Below are 17,932 nucleotides of genomic sequence, written 5' to 3' on the forward strand. Positions count from 1 at the left end.
CATAGCCAAAACAGGAAGTAAGAAGAAACCCCTCCAAAGTGTGGGAATCCCCTGGTTGTTCCCATTGGAAGAGGTCCCTTCACTTCCTGTCCCATAACCAAAATTAGAAGAATTCCCTTCAATGTAAGGGAACCAACCATGTGGTTGTCACCAGAACTAGTGTCCCCATAGGAAGACTTCCCCGCCCATTTCCATGCAATTGTTTCCTTAGTCAAGTTGGGTTAAAGTAGAACTAAAGGGAATATATATATATATATATATATATATATATATATATATATATATATTGTCCCTTTGGGGAGATTTCCCTTCTTGTCCCATAGCCAAAACAGGAAGTAAGAGGATATCCCTCCAAAGTGAGGGAATGTTGTCACCATTGGAAGATGTCCCCTCACTTCCCTTACAAAATGCAACAAAACAAAATTAGTAATTTAATAATTCGATCCGAAATGACAAGAAATAATTTTTTTTCCGTTCTGCACACGTCTACATAAAACACGCACATGCGACCTGTAACCGGTGTAAATTGGTCCTCGGACCCCGCCCTGATAGACATCAATGCTTTACAATCAATAACTGAAATTACTTAGGCAGATTTGTTTTTACATAAAATTTATTATTTGGTAAACTTTTATTTAGAATTTTCTTTAACCGTCCAGGAAATACCCCCGTTGAGTACACATAACCCCCGGCTGGGAGAATCTGGAAGGTACATACACACTACTTTTTTTTTTCCTTTTGCAGTCAGGGTTGGATTTACTATTTTAGCCTGTATAGGCGTAGAAAGGAAAACAGGAGACTTTCCCTATCGTGCTACATCTTCTCTCCAAGTCCTCAGTAGAATAACAGTCATATCGTAATTTCCTTTAACGCGATACTCCAAAGCCAGGTTGGGGGGGGGGGGGGGCAATAAAACAAGAAAATGCTCTGTGCACAAGGGTGGAGGGGTGGGGGGTGTCCGATAAGTGGTGCGCCAACGGGCTCCAGTGGTGGAAATCCATCCGTGAACAGCTTATGTAGTGACTGCATCCTTTTTATGGAGGACCTTTTGACCAATAAATTGCACGAAGAGGTCAACTCCACTTCATACGGTCAATGTAAAAAAATAATAATAATAATACCAGGACTCCGCGCTCACAGTCACCGGCGGTCCATCTCTTGGCACAGAAAACCGCAATGTGTATACATCCCAATGGCCCAGGACTAAAAAGAACGACAGATATTAATAAGGAGAAATTTAGTTTTTTTTTGTTGTTTTTTTTAAATTTATCAGCTCAAGGAAGCTAAAACACAGACAGAAACCAACCGAGAACAAGACTGGAGCTAGTATAGAAAATAAAAATTGAAGTGTAATGCTTTCGTGTGGAGTCTTTTTGGAGGAGGAGAGAAGGGGTAGGTAGGCAAGCATCCTAATTTCACGTGAGCTCCAGGATCACTGTCATTAATATGATGAGCACCAGTAAGAGTCTGGAGTAGCTGTACATGGGGATAGAACCTGGAACGAGAGGAGAGAGAGAGGTCAGAACACAACATGGGGCAAGGTGGACACCAAAAAGTCACATTCATCGTAACACTCTCCGTCTGAATCTAGATATCAGATATTCCAACCGCTGACAACAACAAACAAGGCGATACTCGTTTGTTTGATGAACATGGACTGTTTATTAGAACCAGAATACAAGTCTTATGAGTAATATGAGCAGGAGGGGTGAACCTCCTCTTCTATTGTATATAAGACTTGTATTCTGGTTCTAATAAAGAGTCCATGTTCAGCAATCAAACGAGTATCGTCATCATCAGTATTATCATATGTATGATAATGTGTACTGTAGTTAGCGAGTCATATCGGCTGCTTTAAGGGATTAGTTAATTAGCTCATGTTTCTGGTTACAGGTGTATTGTTAGAGTAATATGAGCAGGAGGGAAGAACCGCCTCCTCTTTAAATGTATATACAGTGGGGATCGAAAGTTTGGGCACCCCAGGTAAAAATGTGTATTATTGTGCATAACGAAGCCAAGGAAAGATGGAAAAATCTCCAAAAGGCATCAAATTACAGATTAGACATTCTTATAATATGTCAAAAAAAGTTAGATTTTATTTCCATCATTTACACTTTTAAAATTACAGAAAACAAAAAAAATGGCGTCTGCAAATGTTTGGGCACCCTGCAGAGTTAATATCTTGTACTGCCCCCTTTGGCAAGTATCACAGCTTGTAAATGCTTTTTGTAGCCAGCCAAGAGTCTTTCAATTCTTGTTTGAGGTATCTTTGCCCATTCTTCCTTACAAAAGTCTTCCAGTTCTTTGAGATTTCTGGGCTGTCTGTCACGCACTGCTCTTTTAAGGTCTATCCATAGATTTTCACTTATGTTGATGTCAGGAGATTGTGAAGGCCATGGCAAAACCTTCAGTTTACGCCTCTTGATGTAATCCCCCGTGGATTTTGAGGTGTGTTTAGGATCATTATCCATTTGTAGAAGCCATCCTCTCTTTAACTTCAGCTTTTTCACAGATGGCATCAAGTTACCATCCAAAATTTGCTGAAATTTTATTGAATCCATTTTTCCTTCTACTCGTGAAATGTTCCCTGTGCCACTGGCTGCAATACAACCCCAAAGCATGATTGGTCCACCCCCATGCTGCACAGTTGGACAGAGGTTCTAAATTCGGTGCCCTTTCTTCTCCAAACGTACCTTTGCTCATTCCGGCCAAAAAGTTCTATTTTAACCTCATCGGTCCACAGAACTTGTTTCCAAAATGCATCAAGCTTGTCTATATGTTCATTTGCAAAGTTCAAACGCTGATTTTTGTGGTGAGGACGTAGAAGAGGTTTTCTTCTGATGACTCTTCCATGAAGACCATATTTGTACAAGTATCTCTTTATAGTGGAATAGTGTACCACAACTCCAGTGTCTGCCAGATCTTTCTGGAGGGATCGTGCAGTCAAACGTGGGTTTTGAAATGCTTTTCTCACAATCCTGCGAGCTGTTCTGTCTGATATTTTTCTTGGTCTTCCAGATCTTGCTTTAACTTCCACTGTTCCTGATGACTGCCATTTCTTAATTACATTCCGAACAGAGGATATTGACATCTGAAAACACTTTGCTATCTTCTTATAGCTTCTCCAGCTTTGTGAGCGACAACTATTTTCACTTTCAGTTTTCTAGACAACTGCTTAGAAGAACCCATGGTGCTGATTGTTGGGGCAAGGTCAGATGAGTCTGGGCATTTAAAACCTTTGAGATTGACATCACCTGGTCTTCCCAGACGATGATTGAGAACAATCCATGACACTGGCAGGTCTCAGCTTTGCAAAGGGGGCAGTGCATGCTAGAAATTCTGCAGGGGGCCCAAACTTTTGCAGACGCCATTTTTTTGTTTTCTGTCATTTTGAAAGTGTAAATGATGGAAATAAAATCTAACTTTTTTTGGCATATTATAAGAATGTCTAATCTGTAATTTGATGCCTTTCGGAGATTTTTCCATCTTTCCTTGGCTTCGTTATGCACATTAATACAATTTTTTACCTGGGGTGCCCAAACTTTCGATCCCCACAGTATATACAGTTAGAGGAGGGGGTTCTTCCCTCCTGCTCATATTACTCTAACAATACACCTGTAAGTAGAAACATGAGCTAATTAACTAATCCCTTAAAGCAGCCGATGTGACTCGCTAACTACAGTAAACATTATCATACATATAATACTAATGATGACGCTACTCGTTTGATTGCTGAACATGGACTCTTTATTAGAACCAGAATACAAGTCTTATATACAAAAGAAGAGGAGGTTCACCCCTCCTGCTCATATTACTCTAACAATATACCTGTAACCAGAAATATAAATTAACATGAGCTAATTAACTAATCCCTTAACCACTTCAGCACTGGACCATTTGGCGAGCCAATCACCTGGGGCCATTTTTTGCGATTTGGGACTGCGTCGCTTTAACTGACAATTGCGCGGTCGTGCGACGTGGCTCCCAAACAAAATTGGCGTCCTTTTTTCCCCACAAATAGAGCTTTCTTTTGGTGGTAGTTGATCACCTCTGCGGTTTTTAGTTTTTGCGCTATAAACAAAAACAGAGCGACAATTTTGAAAAAAAAAAAGAATATTTTTTTACTTTTTGCTGTAATAAATATCCCCCAAAAATATATTAAAAAAAAACATATTTTTTCCTCAGTTTAGGCCGATATGTATTCTTCTACATATTTTAGGTAAAAAAAAAAATCGCAATAAGCGTTTATTGATTGGTTTGCGCAAAAGTTATAGTGTCTACAAAATAGGGGGATAGTTTTATGGCATTTTTATTATTTTATTACTAGTAATGGTGGCGATCAACGATTTTTATCGTGACTGCGACATTATGGCGGACACATCAGACACCTTTGACACCATTTTGGGGCCACTGTCATTTATACAGTGGCAAATTAAAGGGGACGAATATATATATATATATATATATATATATATATATATATATATATATATATATATATATATATATATATATATATATATATACGCCCATTTGTCCAGCGTGCCATTCTGTCGACATATATGATCGTGCGGCGGTTGGCAAGCGGTTAAACAAATATCCTTGTTTTCCAGAAATCGTCCATTGCTTAATGGCCCTGTAATCTATTTTTAATGAAATTGTTTCTTAATGTGTTTGTTCTGCCTCCTTGTAATGTCCTCCATGACTTTCAGAACCTCATCCTTTTCTCCCTCACTTCCATTCGGAATGAGCAGTAAAGATGGAATGCAGCCAGGTATACTATTCTATGCAGGCCCGTCGATACAGGACAGGCAAAACAAACAATTGCTTGGGGCCCCCGAGCTGGCCTGGGGCCCCCAACTTCCCCTTCACAGGCTGTAGCGTGGCCAAGCTCCTCTTCCTTCCTCCTGGAGTCCTGTCAGTCCGAGCGGGTACCGCACGTGGTACAGGAGATTCAGTTTTCTGTTCCCGGCCGGACTGACAGGAAGTGCACACTGAGTGCTCACTTCCTTTCAGTCCAGCCAGGAACACAGGAAACTGAATCTCCTGTACCACACTTTACCCGGCCCAGCCCGGGCACTATCTGATTGGGAACTGGGGACCCAAAATGATAGAACACCTGACTGACAGAAGGAAGAGGGGCTCGCCACGCTACAGCGACCGCCTACAGGGAAGAAGGGGAGGTGAGAATAGGAAAACGTAGGGAGGGGGGAAGGAGTAGGAACATGGGTGTAAAAATTTGTGTAGCACTAACGTAGGCTTTTTGTGCGGGGGGGGGGTGCTTGGGGCCCCCAAATTCCTTCAAACGGCCCTGGTTCTATGCACACTACACATTGCATACTCCATAGTCCATCTCAGAAGTGAGAAAGTGAGCGTGGCTATGGTCCTACGTACAGAGGAACCATGGGGCATGAACTTCATCACTCTCTAACACCCTGATGCCAACTGGCCTTTTGCACAGGGCTGTCTTAATGAGAGGGCACAGCCCAGGGGCCCCAGATGCATTAGTTAACGGTCATTGCTACTGACCACAACAATTGGGGAGGGGGGGTTAAATTTCACTGCCACTGACCACCAAAGTGTGTGTGGGGGGACTAAAGACTACATTTTCTGGACGCTGAGGCTCGTTCTAGCTCATTCATTTCGAATGGGCTGCTCAGTTGCACCTCAATGGCTGAAGATGCCTTGCTCTTGTGTAGCCCCCCTGGAAGTGTTGGGGGCCACACTTGAGGCCCTCTATCATTTTCAAGTTGCCCATCACTGCTCCTTCAGATCACTACAGCAAAAGAAAAGGGATTTGGAGAAGGGACGCTGCTGAGTTAGGAAAATATTCTGTAATAGAACGTTGCTTTTGGTATTACTTTAACATGATAATTGTTCTATGGAATGAAATGGTCTTTCATCTCGCACCATATGCGGTATGGCGGTCTACCGCGTTCTCTCTTGGCGCCAAGCAGGTGTACACGCTTAGACTCCACACTTAGAAAATGTTTAAAATACTTCTATACCGCGTGTGACCAATTCCAGAATATAATTGATGCGGCAGAATCCTCAGAAATTATGTTACTGCGACTGAATATTTTAATTGGTGTAATTTTCAGAAACTTTCTCACAAGTGCAATTACAGGGAAAAATAATATATAAAAAAAAATTACCAAACTTAAGAAAAAGTGTCTTATAGAAAATGTCACATTGTACATAAAAAATGTCTGTACTTCTGCCTGTTTAATTAAAGGGGAACCCCAGGCAGACAGATTTTTTTCACTGGCCACCAATGTAAGGAGCGTTCTTTTCACTGGCTGCCAATGTAAGGGGCATTTTCACCCACTGGCCACTAATGTAAGGGGCATTCTTCCCCACTGGCTGCAATGGAAGGAGCATGTTTTCACTGGCCGCCAATGTAAGGAGCATTCTTCTCATTGGCCGCCAATGTTGTAAGGAGCATTCTTCTCACTGGCCGCCAATGTCAGGGGCATTCTACCCCACTGGCCGCAATGTAAGGAGCATTTTTTTCACTGGCCGCAATGTAAGGAGCATTTTTTTCACTGGCCGCAATGTAAGGAGCATTTTTTTCACTGGCCGCCAAATGTAAGGAGCGTTCTTCTCACTGGCCGCCAATGTAAGGGGGCATTTTCACCCACTGGCCGCTAATGTAAGGGGCATTCTTCCCCACTGGCTGCAATGGAAGGAGCATTTTTTCACTGGCCGCCAATGTAAGGAGCGTTCTTCTCACTGGCCGCCAATGTAAGGGCAATCTTCTCACTGGCCGCCAATGTAAGGGGGCATTTTCTCCCACTGGCCGCAATGGAAGGAGCATTTTTTTTCACTGGCCGCCAATGTAAGGAGTGTTCTTCTCACTGGCTTCCAATGTAAGGGGGTGTTCTTCCCCATTGGTCACCATTGTAAAGCATGTTCTTTCCCACTGGCCACCAATGTAAAGTGTGTTTTTCTCACTGGCCGCCTATGTAGGGGGCATTCTTCCCACTCATCACCAATGTAAGGAGCATTCTTCCCACTCATCACCAATGTAAGGAGCATTCTTCCCACTGATCACCAATGTAAGGGGCATTCTTCCCCTCTGGCTGCAATGGAAGGAGAATTCTTCCCCACTGGCCACCAATGTTAAAGGGCATTCTCCCCGCTGATCCCTGATGTAATGGCACTCTTCCCACTGACCACCAACGTAAGGGGCATTCTTCCCATTGATCACCAATTAATTCATTTTAGCAGGGTTCCCCCAAGATCTGATAATTATTTTAAGAATTTTTATGGGGTAAAAAGGTTGAAAATGGCTGCACTAGGTAGTTGTAATGATATGCACAGTTTACTAAAAACATGGCAAAGCTGCATTTGGGCATTGAGATTTGTTTTGACCTTCATCATTGGGGGATTTAAGATGCCCTTTCTCAACCTATTCAAACACAGAGGGACCCTTTCTAATATTATTATACCTACAACTTATGATACATTAGTGTAATGGTCAGTGGGAAGAATGCTCCTTACACTTGTGGTCTTTGGGAAGAATCCCCCCCCCCCTTACAGATAGCTAAAAAAAAGATCAACAGTGTCATCGGGAACTTATCTGAGAGGCAGAAATTGCTCATGGAACCCCTAGCAGCCTCTGAAGGAACTGTTGTAGAATCTTATATTAGCCAATGTATTTCATATTGATTTGCATATGTTTTATTGATAATATAATTATTATTATTATTATTATTATTATATAGTAGTGGTCTTATCAATATTAGTAGTATTCAATAGTAAAGCAATAGTTATTAACCACTTCCCACCTTGCAGCCGACTATATACGGCCGCAAGGTGGCTCTTATCTGCCGGGAGGCCGTGTATATACGGTTTCCGGCCATGCGCCGCGTCACACAGGTGCTTGGCGGCCGCGATGTCCACCAGACTCCCCGCGATCGGCAGTCACAGAGCCAGGGACGTGGAGCTCTGTGTGTAAAAAATATATTAAAAGCCAGAAGCTACAAATACTGCAGCTGCTGACTTTTAGTAACAGGTCCTGGAGTCCAGTGACGTCGGCAGAAAAAAACGAGCGATTGCTCGCCTCTCGGCTGCCCCCACCCACCACCGGGAAGTGAAGCCGCAACGCTTCACTTCCCGGTTCCCTACTGCGCATGCTTCACTGGTCACTGGGAGCCGTGTGTTTCCCAGAACACAACGGGGGGGGGGGGGTACCGGGAAGTGACGCACTACCCACAGACTGTATGCACAGAAGTCCTAGACAGGTATCTGCACCCCTCTCCCCTGACAGGTGCCAATTGTGGCACCGAAGGGGGGGGATCCGATGAGCGGAAGTTCCACTTTAGGGTGAAGCTCCGCTTTAATAATCCTGCATCACTGAAGTCCTGCCTGGTTCTATACGTTATTATTCTACTTCAAAACCCTAGAAGGTCTTTGGAACCCTGATTGAGAACCCCTGATTTAGGAGGATCCTCAATGGCATATTGTTTGTTTTTATATTGACATCAGTTTGTGCAGATGGCTCTCTCAATAAAAGAGATGGTGTGAATTTGAACAGATTTATTTGACTCCCCAGCAGCCGGAATAATAACAGTTGCATAAGAAATAAGCTGGATTGTGTGACGCGGATGTTGAGGCAGCGTGTTCCCGCAACGATTTCCTATGGATTCAGCCTCATTTACATGGCCTCCTGTCTTTGCCGCAATTCGTCTCTGGCAGCTCTCTGATCTATTTTCTGTTGCTAATGGAAACAGTCATTAATTTATTTCTAGCCCTCTACAAGCGGCAGATAAAGTGGAGCCGGCTGTGATCTATTTCTGTCTCCTCCGGAGCATCATTTGCTGATTCTCCGTCTGCTTTACATGTTAAACAACTCACCGTTTGAATCTTCTGTTCCCCTCGGAATATTGGGATTTTCTACAATGAAAAACAGACAGAACGTTAGACTGAAGTTAAATCTTCACCCGCTGTCAGTTATTAAGGTAGTGGCATTCATCGCCTTCCCCTCCATGATAACATGTTCTACCTGCTGATAAAATGTACGGCTACGAGTCCCTTCTGCATTGTATATGATTTAACGATGAACCAAGTCCAGCCGACATTCAAGGGATGGGCGGACTGCATTATCCCGCCGCTGTGTTATTTATTTATTTTCAGCAGCAGGCTCTGACCAATGTCCCCGGATCTGCCTCCTGCTGCTTCCATTAGGGAATCACACCTCCCTTCAGCTGTAGTTTCCATTTTATAAAATGAATGATGGGAGAATTGAAGGTCTGGAGTGCCCCCCCCCCCCTAATAATGGTTGCTGTAGGTAGGGCGGAGTTGGGAACTGAGATGTAGGTGGCTCCTCAATTGATTTATGATATGAGGCCTCGAGGGATTTAGGCTTCATGCACACAGGGCATTAAAAAAGTGTCTGCTAGAGGCATATGACTTTTTTTTTCACCCATCATTTGGGTGTTCAGGAAAGGAGCAAAAAATGCCCAATGCACCTAAATGCTAGGCACTTTTAGCATTTGAATGTTCATGCATTCCAATAGACAAAATACATTTATATTCTGGACAATGAAAGGAATCAACACCCATTTGCAAAATGCAGCTTTAGGGGCATATTTTTATGCTGCCTTTTGCTCCCCTAGAGCAAAGGCATCCAGGAGACAAAAACAAAAAAAAACTGTGTGCACGAGGCCTTATAATGACAGCATTTACTGAACATTAAAATATCATGGATGCTGAAAGCCCAACTCTGGGCAACTCAAAAATGATCACTTGCAGTGGGGCTGCACCTGCACGGCCAGGGTTAATTTCTCATTTGGGTCTAGGGGGGGGGGCATAGAAAAGATCTACGTATCCAATTCTCCACGCTGCTAGGCTTTCTCCCTCATGCTCCACTGGTCCAAGATCCTGACATCAGGTTCAAAGCAGGGCCCCCCCTGCATTGGACATGATGATCCCAAGAAACCAACAATTGCTGGAGTGTATGCTAGAGCCAGCTGAGAGTTGATGTAACTTAAAAGTGCGAAAAACTCTACCCTAAGTAGAGAAGTTAACTCTTGAAGTTCGGGTGTAGCCCAACTGTAGGAGATATTTAGTAAGTTTCTCAGAGTTAGGCTTTAAGGATAAGTGCACTCACCCCTTTTCTCTGGGACCAAAAGTACCCCCTCCCTTCCCAAATGTACACTCACCCTCCTGCTGCCCAGTGCCCACTGCAAAGGTTATATTGTTCTTTACAGAGACAGTGTCACTTTTTAACAATGTGTGCACATAAGCCATGAACTCTACCCAACCCATCTCCCAGGATGTCACTACCTTTCTGCAGCATCCCCTCCTGTCTAAGTTCTGTCTTCAAACTATTTCAGAGCCTAGAGAGATGACATCATGGCTATACCCACATAACAGCGATTGGGCCACTCAGGCCCAAGTACTGACACACAAGGGGTGGGGGTACATGCTTCTTCATACCCAGAAACTCTGCTCTAGCAGCAGTGAATGGAGATTGGCTGGGTAAGTTTACATGTCTGGAGGAGAAAGCGGTAAAGTTACGTGTACTGTGGCAGTGGGACCCCATGCTACCTTAAAGATTGCTGGTTTATGCCAGATTTTGGAGAAATGCATGCTCATTGCACACTTGTGTGTGAGGCCATTTAGTTGAGACCTGACTATGACTCCACCCAACAGACAGGAAGTCTGTGCATGGGAGTCAGGTGGACTCCCATTCCTCTGAGAGGAGTCAGAAGCTGCAGCTAGAGAATGCATGTCTGCAGGAGGCAGATGTCCTTGGTGATAGAGCAGCAAGGTGCTTATCATGAGTAAGTTTAACTCTTTTGTTCTGAGGAGCAGGCTAAAGGCCTGAAGCAGCCGTATGGCAAGAATGTAAACCAGGAGGCTAAAGTATTGCGTATGCAAGATACAGTAATGGTGGAACCCCTCTGTGTGGGCTACCAGGCCCTTAAAATTTCAGTTCTGGTTTACCCACTGAAAACGCACCTACCGCTGGAGTCTGATCGCCCCAATCGTTCAGTACTTAAATCTTTCTTGTATTGTGCTTACTTATGGAGTGATTCCAACATACTTTTATGGGTTGGCCTTCTGAGCATCTCCTAAGAGGGTAGGGTACTTTAGACTAGGAGGAAATGAGGGGGGCTGGGTGCAGAAAACTCCTCATTGTTTACGAATGAATGCACTTGGCCTTTGACTACCTCTGACGAAGACTTGGCATACAACCTTTAAGGTGACCGCCATCAGATTAGCTTTGGTGTTGTGGGGTTCGGTTAGAAAAAGAGCTCCAACATATGAACTCTATGTAGATTGGTGTTGTGTGGTTCGGTTCCCACCACATGCACAAAGCTAATCTGATGGCAGTCACCTTAAAGGTCGTATGCCAAGACATCAGAGGTAGTCAAAGGCCAAGTGCATTCATTCTTCGACAAAGTGGACTTTTTCCCCACAATGGTAAGCCAATCAGCTCTGGCCCCAATGTGTGATTGTGGTGGGAATATTACAATGCAAATTTAGTAGTCCCAACATGCTGCTGTTTGTTAGAGAAATACTTTGTATTTCGAAGTATAAGTGCTGAAGGTAGGCCATATCAACTTCCGTCCGGCATCGGCTCCCAGGCAGAACATTCAACTGGTTTTCCAGCTCTGTTGATGCAACATTGTTAATAATTGGAATGCTGTCTCTCAACTGCTGAAAACCATTCTATATTTTATCATTTAATGCCTGAAACAGCCTTGTGCCAGCACATCACTCGGACCCCCAGCTTACCTTGACTGATTATTTATTGGTTTGATGTTTGACTTGCAAGTTATGCTTCTCTCCCTTCAGAAATGACCTGTCTATAGTGATATATTGTAAGACTGACAAGATACTTGTGAGAGATTTATCTGGTATTCCGTGTAGCACAGAGCGTCCCTGTATACAGACTGTCATTGCCGCTCATAATTAGAAAGCCAGGACATGGTCAGTGACCCTTCAGAAAACTTGGGAAAGTTTAAACTTGCATAAGATGTCTTTGTGCTCGGGTCTACATGAGGCTTCTGACCAGATTTTTCCTTGGTCAAGGAGATGGCTAAACTTGTGTAGAGTAAGGTATCTTTAGTCAGGAGACACCTATACACTGCTTCCAAAAAGTATTCATACCCCTTGAAATTCCCCACATTTTCTCATGTTACAACCAAAAACGTAAATGTATTTTATTGGGATTGTGAGAGACCAACACAAAGGGCTAGATTCAGGTAGATTTCCGACGCCGCTGTAAGTTAGAGCAGCAGGTCCTGTATTCACAAAGAACTTGCGCTGTAACTTACGGCGGTGCAGTGTAACTGGGCCGGCGTAAGCCCGCCTAATTCAAAATAGGCTGGTAGGGGGCGTGTTCTATGTAAAATACTAGTGACCCCACGTATTTGACGTTTCTAACGAACGGCGCATGCGCCGCCTGTGGACGTATCCCAGTGCGCATACTCCAAATGATGTCGGCAAATCGTCAATGCTTTCGACGTGAACGTAAATTACGACCAGCCCCATTTACCGATGAGTTACGCAAACGATATAAAATTTCAAAAATTGACGCGGTTCCGACGTCCATACTTAACATTGGCTGCGCCATCTTTTTGGTGGTTTATCTTTACGCCTGAAAACCCCTTACGTAAACGGCGTATCTTTACTGCGACGGCCGGGCGTACGTTCGTGAATAGGCGTATCTAGCTGATTTACATATTCTAGGCGTAAATCAGCATACACGCCCCTAGCGGCCAGCGTAAATATGCAGTTAAGATACGACGGCGTAGGAGACTTACACCGGTCGTATCTTAGCAACATTTAAGCGTATCTCAGTTTGAGCATACGCTTAAAGTTGCGACGGTGCGGATTCAGACTTACGACAGCGTATATCTACTGATACGCCCGTCGTTAGTCTTTATGAATCTGGCCCAAAGTGTCACATAATTGTGAAGTGGAAGGAAAATGATAAATGATGCAAATAAATCTGTGAAAAGTGTGGAGGGGCATTTGTATGGCGCCCCCCGGGGTCAATACTTTGTAGAACCCCCTTCCTCTACAAGTCTTTTTGGGGGTGTCTCTACCAGCTTTGCACATCTAGAGAGGGACATTTTTGCCCATTCTTCTTCTTTGTAAAATATCTCAAGCTCTGTCAGATTGGATGGAGAGCGTCTGTGATCAGCAATTATCAAATCTTGCCACAGATTCTCAATGGGATTTTGGTCTGGACTGTGACTGGGTCATTTTAACACATGAATAGGCTTTGATCTAAACCATTCCATTGTAGCTCTGGCTGTAGTTTAGGGTCGTTGTCCTGCTGGAAGGTGAACCTCCGCCCGGTCTTAAGTCTTTTCCAAACTCTAACAGGTTTTCTTCTAAGATTGTCCTGTATTTGTCTCCATCCATCTTCCCATCAACTCTGACCAGCTTCCCTGTCCCTGCTGAAGAAAAGCATCCCCACCACATGATGCTGCCACCACCATGTTTCACAGTGTGTTCAGGGTGCTGTGCAGTGTTAGTTTTCCGCCACAGATAGCGTTTTGCTATTAGGCCAAAACGTTCAATTCTGGTCTCATCTGACCAGAGCAACTTCTTCCACATGTTTGCTGTGTCCCCTCCCCCACATGGCTTCTCACAAACTGCAAACAGGACTTCTTATGTCTTTCTTCCACCAATATCTTTCTTCTTGTCACTCTTCCATAAAGGGCAGATTTGTGGAGAGACCACTAATAGTTGTCCTGTGGACAGATTCTCCCCCCTAAGCTGTGGATCTCTGCAGCTCCTCCAGAGTTACCATGGGACTCTTGGCTGCTTCTCTGATGAATGCTCTCCTTGCCCGGCTCGGTCAGTTTAGGTGGACGGCCATGTCTTGGTAGGTTTGCGGTTGTGCCATACTCTTTCCATTTTCCGATGATGGATTGAACAGAAGCTCCGTGAGATGTTCAAAGCTTGGGAGATTTTTTATAACCTAACCCTGCTTTATACTTCTCCATAACTTTATCCCTGACCTGTCTGGTGTGTTCACTGGCCTTTATGATGCTGTTTGTTCTCTAACAAACTTCTGAGGGCTTCACAGAACAGCTGTATTTATACACAGGTGGACTATATTTACTAATTAGGTGACTTCTGAAAGCAATTGGTTTCACTAGATTTTATTTAGAGTTATCAGAGTAAAGGCGGCTGAATATAAATGCCCCCTACACTTTTCACATATTTATTTGTAAAAAAATGTTGAAAACCATTTATTAATTTTCTTTACACTTCACAATTATGTGCCACTTTGTGTTGGTCTATCACATAAAATTACAATAAAATACATTCACGTTTTTGGTTGTAACATGACAATATTTGGTAAAATTCAGGTGTTATGAATACTTTAAGACACTGTAGATCCGAGCCCAAAGATACCTCACTCTATACAAGTTCAACCATCTCCTTGACCAGGGAAAAGTCTGAGACACCTGTAGACCAGAGCCCAGACTTTTTCTTGGTCAAATTGATGGTTGAACTTGTATAGATAAAGGGTATTTTGGTCAGGAGATACCCATAGATTTTATCCCCAAAAGATACCCTACACCTGTAGTCTTGAGCCCAGACTTTTCCTTGGTCAAACGAGCTGGTTGAATTTGCATAGAGTAGGGTCTCAAGGTCAGAGTCTCAAGGCGATTTAGCTCGCATTTGTAGCGCTATATAAGTTACTCACTCACTCACTCAGGGTATCTTTGGGCTTAGGTCTACAGTTGTCTTCTGACCAGGCTTTTTGTTGGTCAAGGAGATGGTTAACTTTGTATAGAGTAGGGTATCTATGGGCAGGAGACACCCACATATTCCGAGCCCAAAGATAGACCTTACTCTATACAAGTTAAACCATCTCCTTGACCGGGGAAAAGTCTAAGACACCCGTAGACCTGAGCCCCGACTTTTCCTTGGTCAAGTTGATGGTTGAACTTGTATAGATACAAGGTATTTTGGTCAGGAGACACCCATAGGATTTGATCCCCAAAGATACCCTACTCTATACAAGTTCAACCATCTCCTTGACCGGGGAAAAGTCTGAGACACCCGCAGATGGGCTTATTTCTTTGTATAGAGTAGGGTATCTATGGGCAGGAGACACTCACATATCCGAGCCCAAAGATACCCTAATCTATACAAGTTCAACCATCTCCTTGACTGGGGAAAAAGTCTGAGACACCTGTAAACCTGAGCACAGACTTTTCCTTGGTCAAATGAGCTGGTTGAACTTGCATAGAATAGGGTATCTTTGGGCTTAGTTCTTTGTATAGAGTAGGGTATCTATGGGCAGGAGATACCCACATATCCGAGCCCAAAGATACCCTACTCTATACAAGTTCAACCATCTCCTTGACCAGGGAAAAGTCTGAGACACCTGTAAACCTGAGCACAGACTTTTCCATAGTGAAGTTGATAGTTGAACTTGTATAGATAAAGTGTATTTTGGTCAGGAGACACCCATAGGATTTGAGCCCCAAAGATACCCTATTCTATACAAGTTCAAGAGACACCTGTAGACTCAAGCCCAGACTTTTCCTTGGTCAATGAGCTGGTTGAACTTGCATAGTGTAGGGTATCTTTGGGCTTAGGTCTACAGTTAACTTCTGACCAGACTTTTTGTTGGTCAAGGAGATGGTTAACTTTGTATAGTAGTGTATTAGGTAGGTAGGGTATTGGTTATGGTCAAAAGACACCCACATATCTGAGCCCAAAGATACGCCTACTCTATACGAGTTCAACCATCTTCTTGACACTCAAGTGTAAAAGGTGTTGTGGCAAACGGCATTGTGTGAAGCTTGTCAAAAAAGGGCCAGGAGCTTCTTTCGATTAACCAGAGTGTTTTGAAACCAATTCAAAATGTTGAGGTGCGAACGCAACATTAGACATCATGCACAGGCTTTAAAAAAAACAACATTAACACCCTTCTATGAGAATTATTAAATCAAATGATCACATGTCTTAGAAAAAAAAGTTTCCACTTACCAAATACTATTAATCTGGTATGTGTGTCTGTAGAACCCATCGGATTCTGAGCTGTGCAGCGGTACATAGAGCCGTTTAGTTCAGCTGGGACCCGTTCCAGGACCAGCTCCTTCCCATCATGCTCTGAGCTCCCATCCAGCAGTTTCCCGCCAACCCTCGTCCATGTTAAGAGGGGCTCCGGAAAGACTTCATTCTGCACACAACAATGGGGGGGGGAGGGAGACCTGAGTCATTGTTTGCAAGTGTAACAAACACATAAGACATTTTTAATTGCTTAAAGAGTAACACCAACTTATTTTAAAACCCAACCCCCCGGCCGTGTGATCCATGTACAGTGCAGGGGTTGCAACAAACATTGTCCTTTTTGTTATTCTGAAGAAATAACTATCTGTCTCTCTGTGTCGAGTAAATGATAATTATTAAAACGCAAAACTTCAGTGGGTATCAAGCCAGGGACCCAGCCAGCGGAGGTGACGCTTGCAGAGCAGCCTTGTGTGTCAAGCCAGGGACCGAGAAGGCCAGCTTGGGTGAAGCTTGAGAGGTATCTAGAGTGCCAAGCTAGGGACCCAGCAGAAAAACGGGGGTAACGCTAGAGGAAGATACCACCGTGAAGATTGGAGGAGCTCAAGGGATTCAGTGATAGTGAATCTGTGGGTCTAGTGAGAGACCGGGAGCTCGGTGCACTGAAGAACTACAAGAAGTGATTGTAGTGAAAGAACTGTTGTGCTTTGTGTTTGTAACTGTTAAAGACTGTTGCCATAGGAGACAGCATTCCTACACATGCAGATGTGGCGTTTGTAAAGTGCACTTGGATGTGTCATATGGTCCTCAGTGTGCCTTGTTCTAGTTGGACCTAAGTGGGACCCAACTTTGCCTCGTTCTGGGTGGACCCGAGTGCGCCTCGTTCTGGGTGGACCCGAGTGCGCCTCGTTCTGGGTGGACCCGAGTGCGCCTCGTTCTGGGTGGACCCGAGTGCGCCGCGTTCTGTGTGGACCCGAGTGCGCCTCGTTCTGGGTGGACCCGAGTGCGCCTCGTTCTGGGTGGACCCGAGTGCGCCTCGTTCTGGGTGGACCCGAGTGCGCCTCGTTCTGGGTGGACCCGAGTGCGCCTCGTTCTGGGTGGACCCGAGAGCGACCCTCTTTTTCTGTGGACCCGAGAGCGCCCCGTTCTCTGTGGACCCCAGGGCGCCCCGTTCTCTGTGGACCCCAGGGCGCCCCGTTCTCTGTGGACCCCAGGGCGCCCCGTTCTCTGTGGACCCCAGGGCGCCCCGTTCTCTGTGGACCCGAGAGCGCCCCATTCTCTGTGGACCCGAGAGCGCCCCGTTCTGGGTGGACCCGAGCGTGCCTTGCCATGAGTCTTGCACCCCAGGAAGGCAGGGAAGGGTACTACTTCTTTGGGAGAGGACACACCCTAGTGCACTCTTTTGGTACACTTTGTTGTTTTGGTTTTGCGCACTGTGAAACAATGAGCAGTCTTGCAATATTACTTTGAATAATTCAAAAGATGCTTACCTGAAAGCCTTGCACTACCATGCGCACCGTGTCCCCCACACGAGCTCTGGTTGGCGTCATCGTTATTTTGGGCCCTTTCGGAGAAGCTGCAAAACAAACAGAGAGACCTCATTAGGCACCACTTTACGTACTGGAGGGTCAGAGGGCCTGAGAAGGCCAGAGAGACACAAACTAGGACATCTTGGGAAATACGTCCAATGATGCCACCGAGGTAATAAAGATTCAATTGTGCAAAACAGCTGGCCATTATTTTATGATTAGAGACGCCAAGCACTTATCTTTTGCTATTTGTTCCACTTTGGTGTCCTCTTATTATTTACCATGCGGCTGAATGTTTTCCTCGGCGTGCGCACATCATTAAAGTTCACACTGTGATATGCAAAATACCGCGCACACGGCAAGAATGAAATATCGCCTCCTTGACAATTCCGCTTTCAGAAGAC

The 17,932-nt window shown here is 44.4% G+C and overlaps 1 protein-coding gene across 2 annotated transcripts in view; it reads right to left on the reverse strand.

Annotated features, from left to right (window-relative positions):
- Positions 1-595: 595 nt before the first annotated feature.
- IGSF21 (immunoglobin superfamily member 21) overlaps positions 596-17,932 on the reverse strand; it is a 465,054-nt gene continuing 447,717 nt past the window's right edge. Inside the window, exons 7-10 of one of the 2 annotated variants that reach the window (XM_040327055.1) lie at positions 17,490-17,575; positions 15,979-16,171; positions 8,860-8,898; positions 596-1,495 (exon numbers count right to left, since the gene is read on the reverse strand). In XM_040327055.1, the coding sequence (XP_040182989.1) occupies positions 1,416-1,495; positions 8,860-8,898; positions 15,979-16,171; positions 17,490-17,575 (398 nt within the window). In that variant the 3' untranslated portion in view covers positions 596-1,415. The remainder of the gene's footprint in view (positions 1,496-8,859; positions 8,899-15,978; positions 16,172-17,489; positions 17,576-17,932) is intronic. The other variant, XM_040327056.1, reaches the window with a different exon arrangement.

Source organism: Rana temporaria, chromosome 10 (genome assembly GCF_905171775.1).
Source record: "Rana temporaria chromosome 10, aRanTem1.1, whole genome shotgun sequence".
In the NCBI taxonomy this organism is placed as follows: domain Eukaryota; kingdom Metazoa; phylum Chordata; class Amphibia; order Anura; family Ranidae; genus Rana; species Rana temporaria.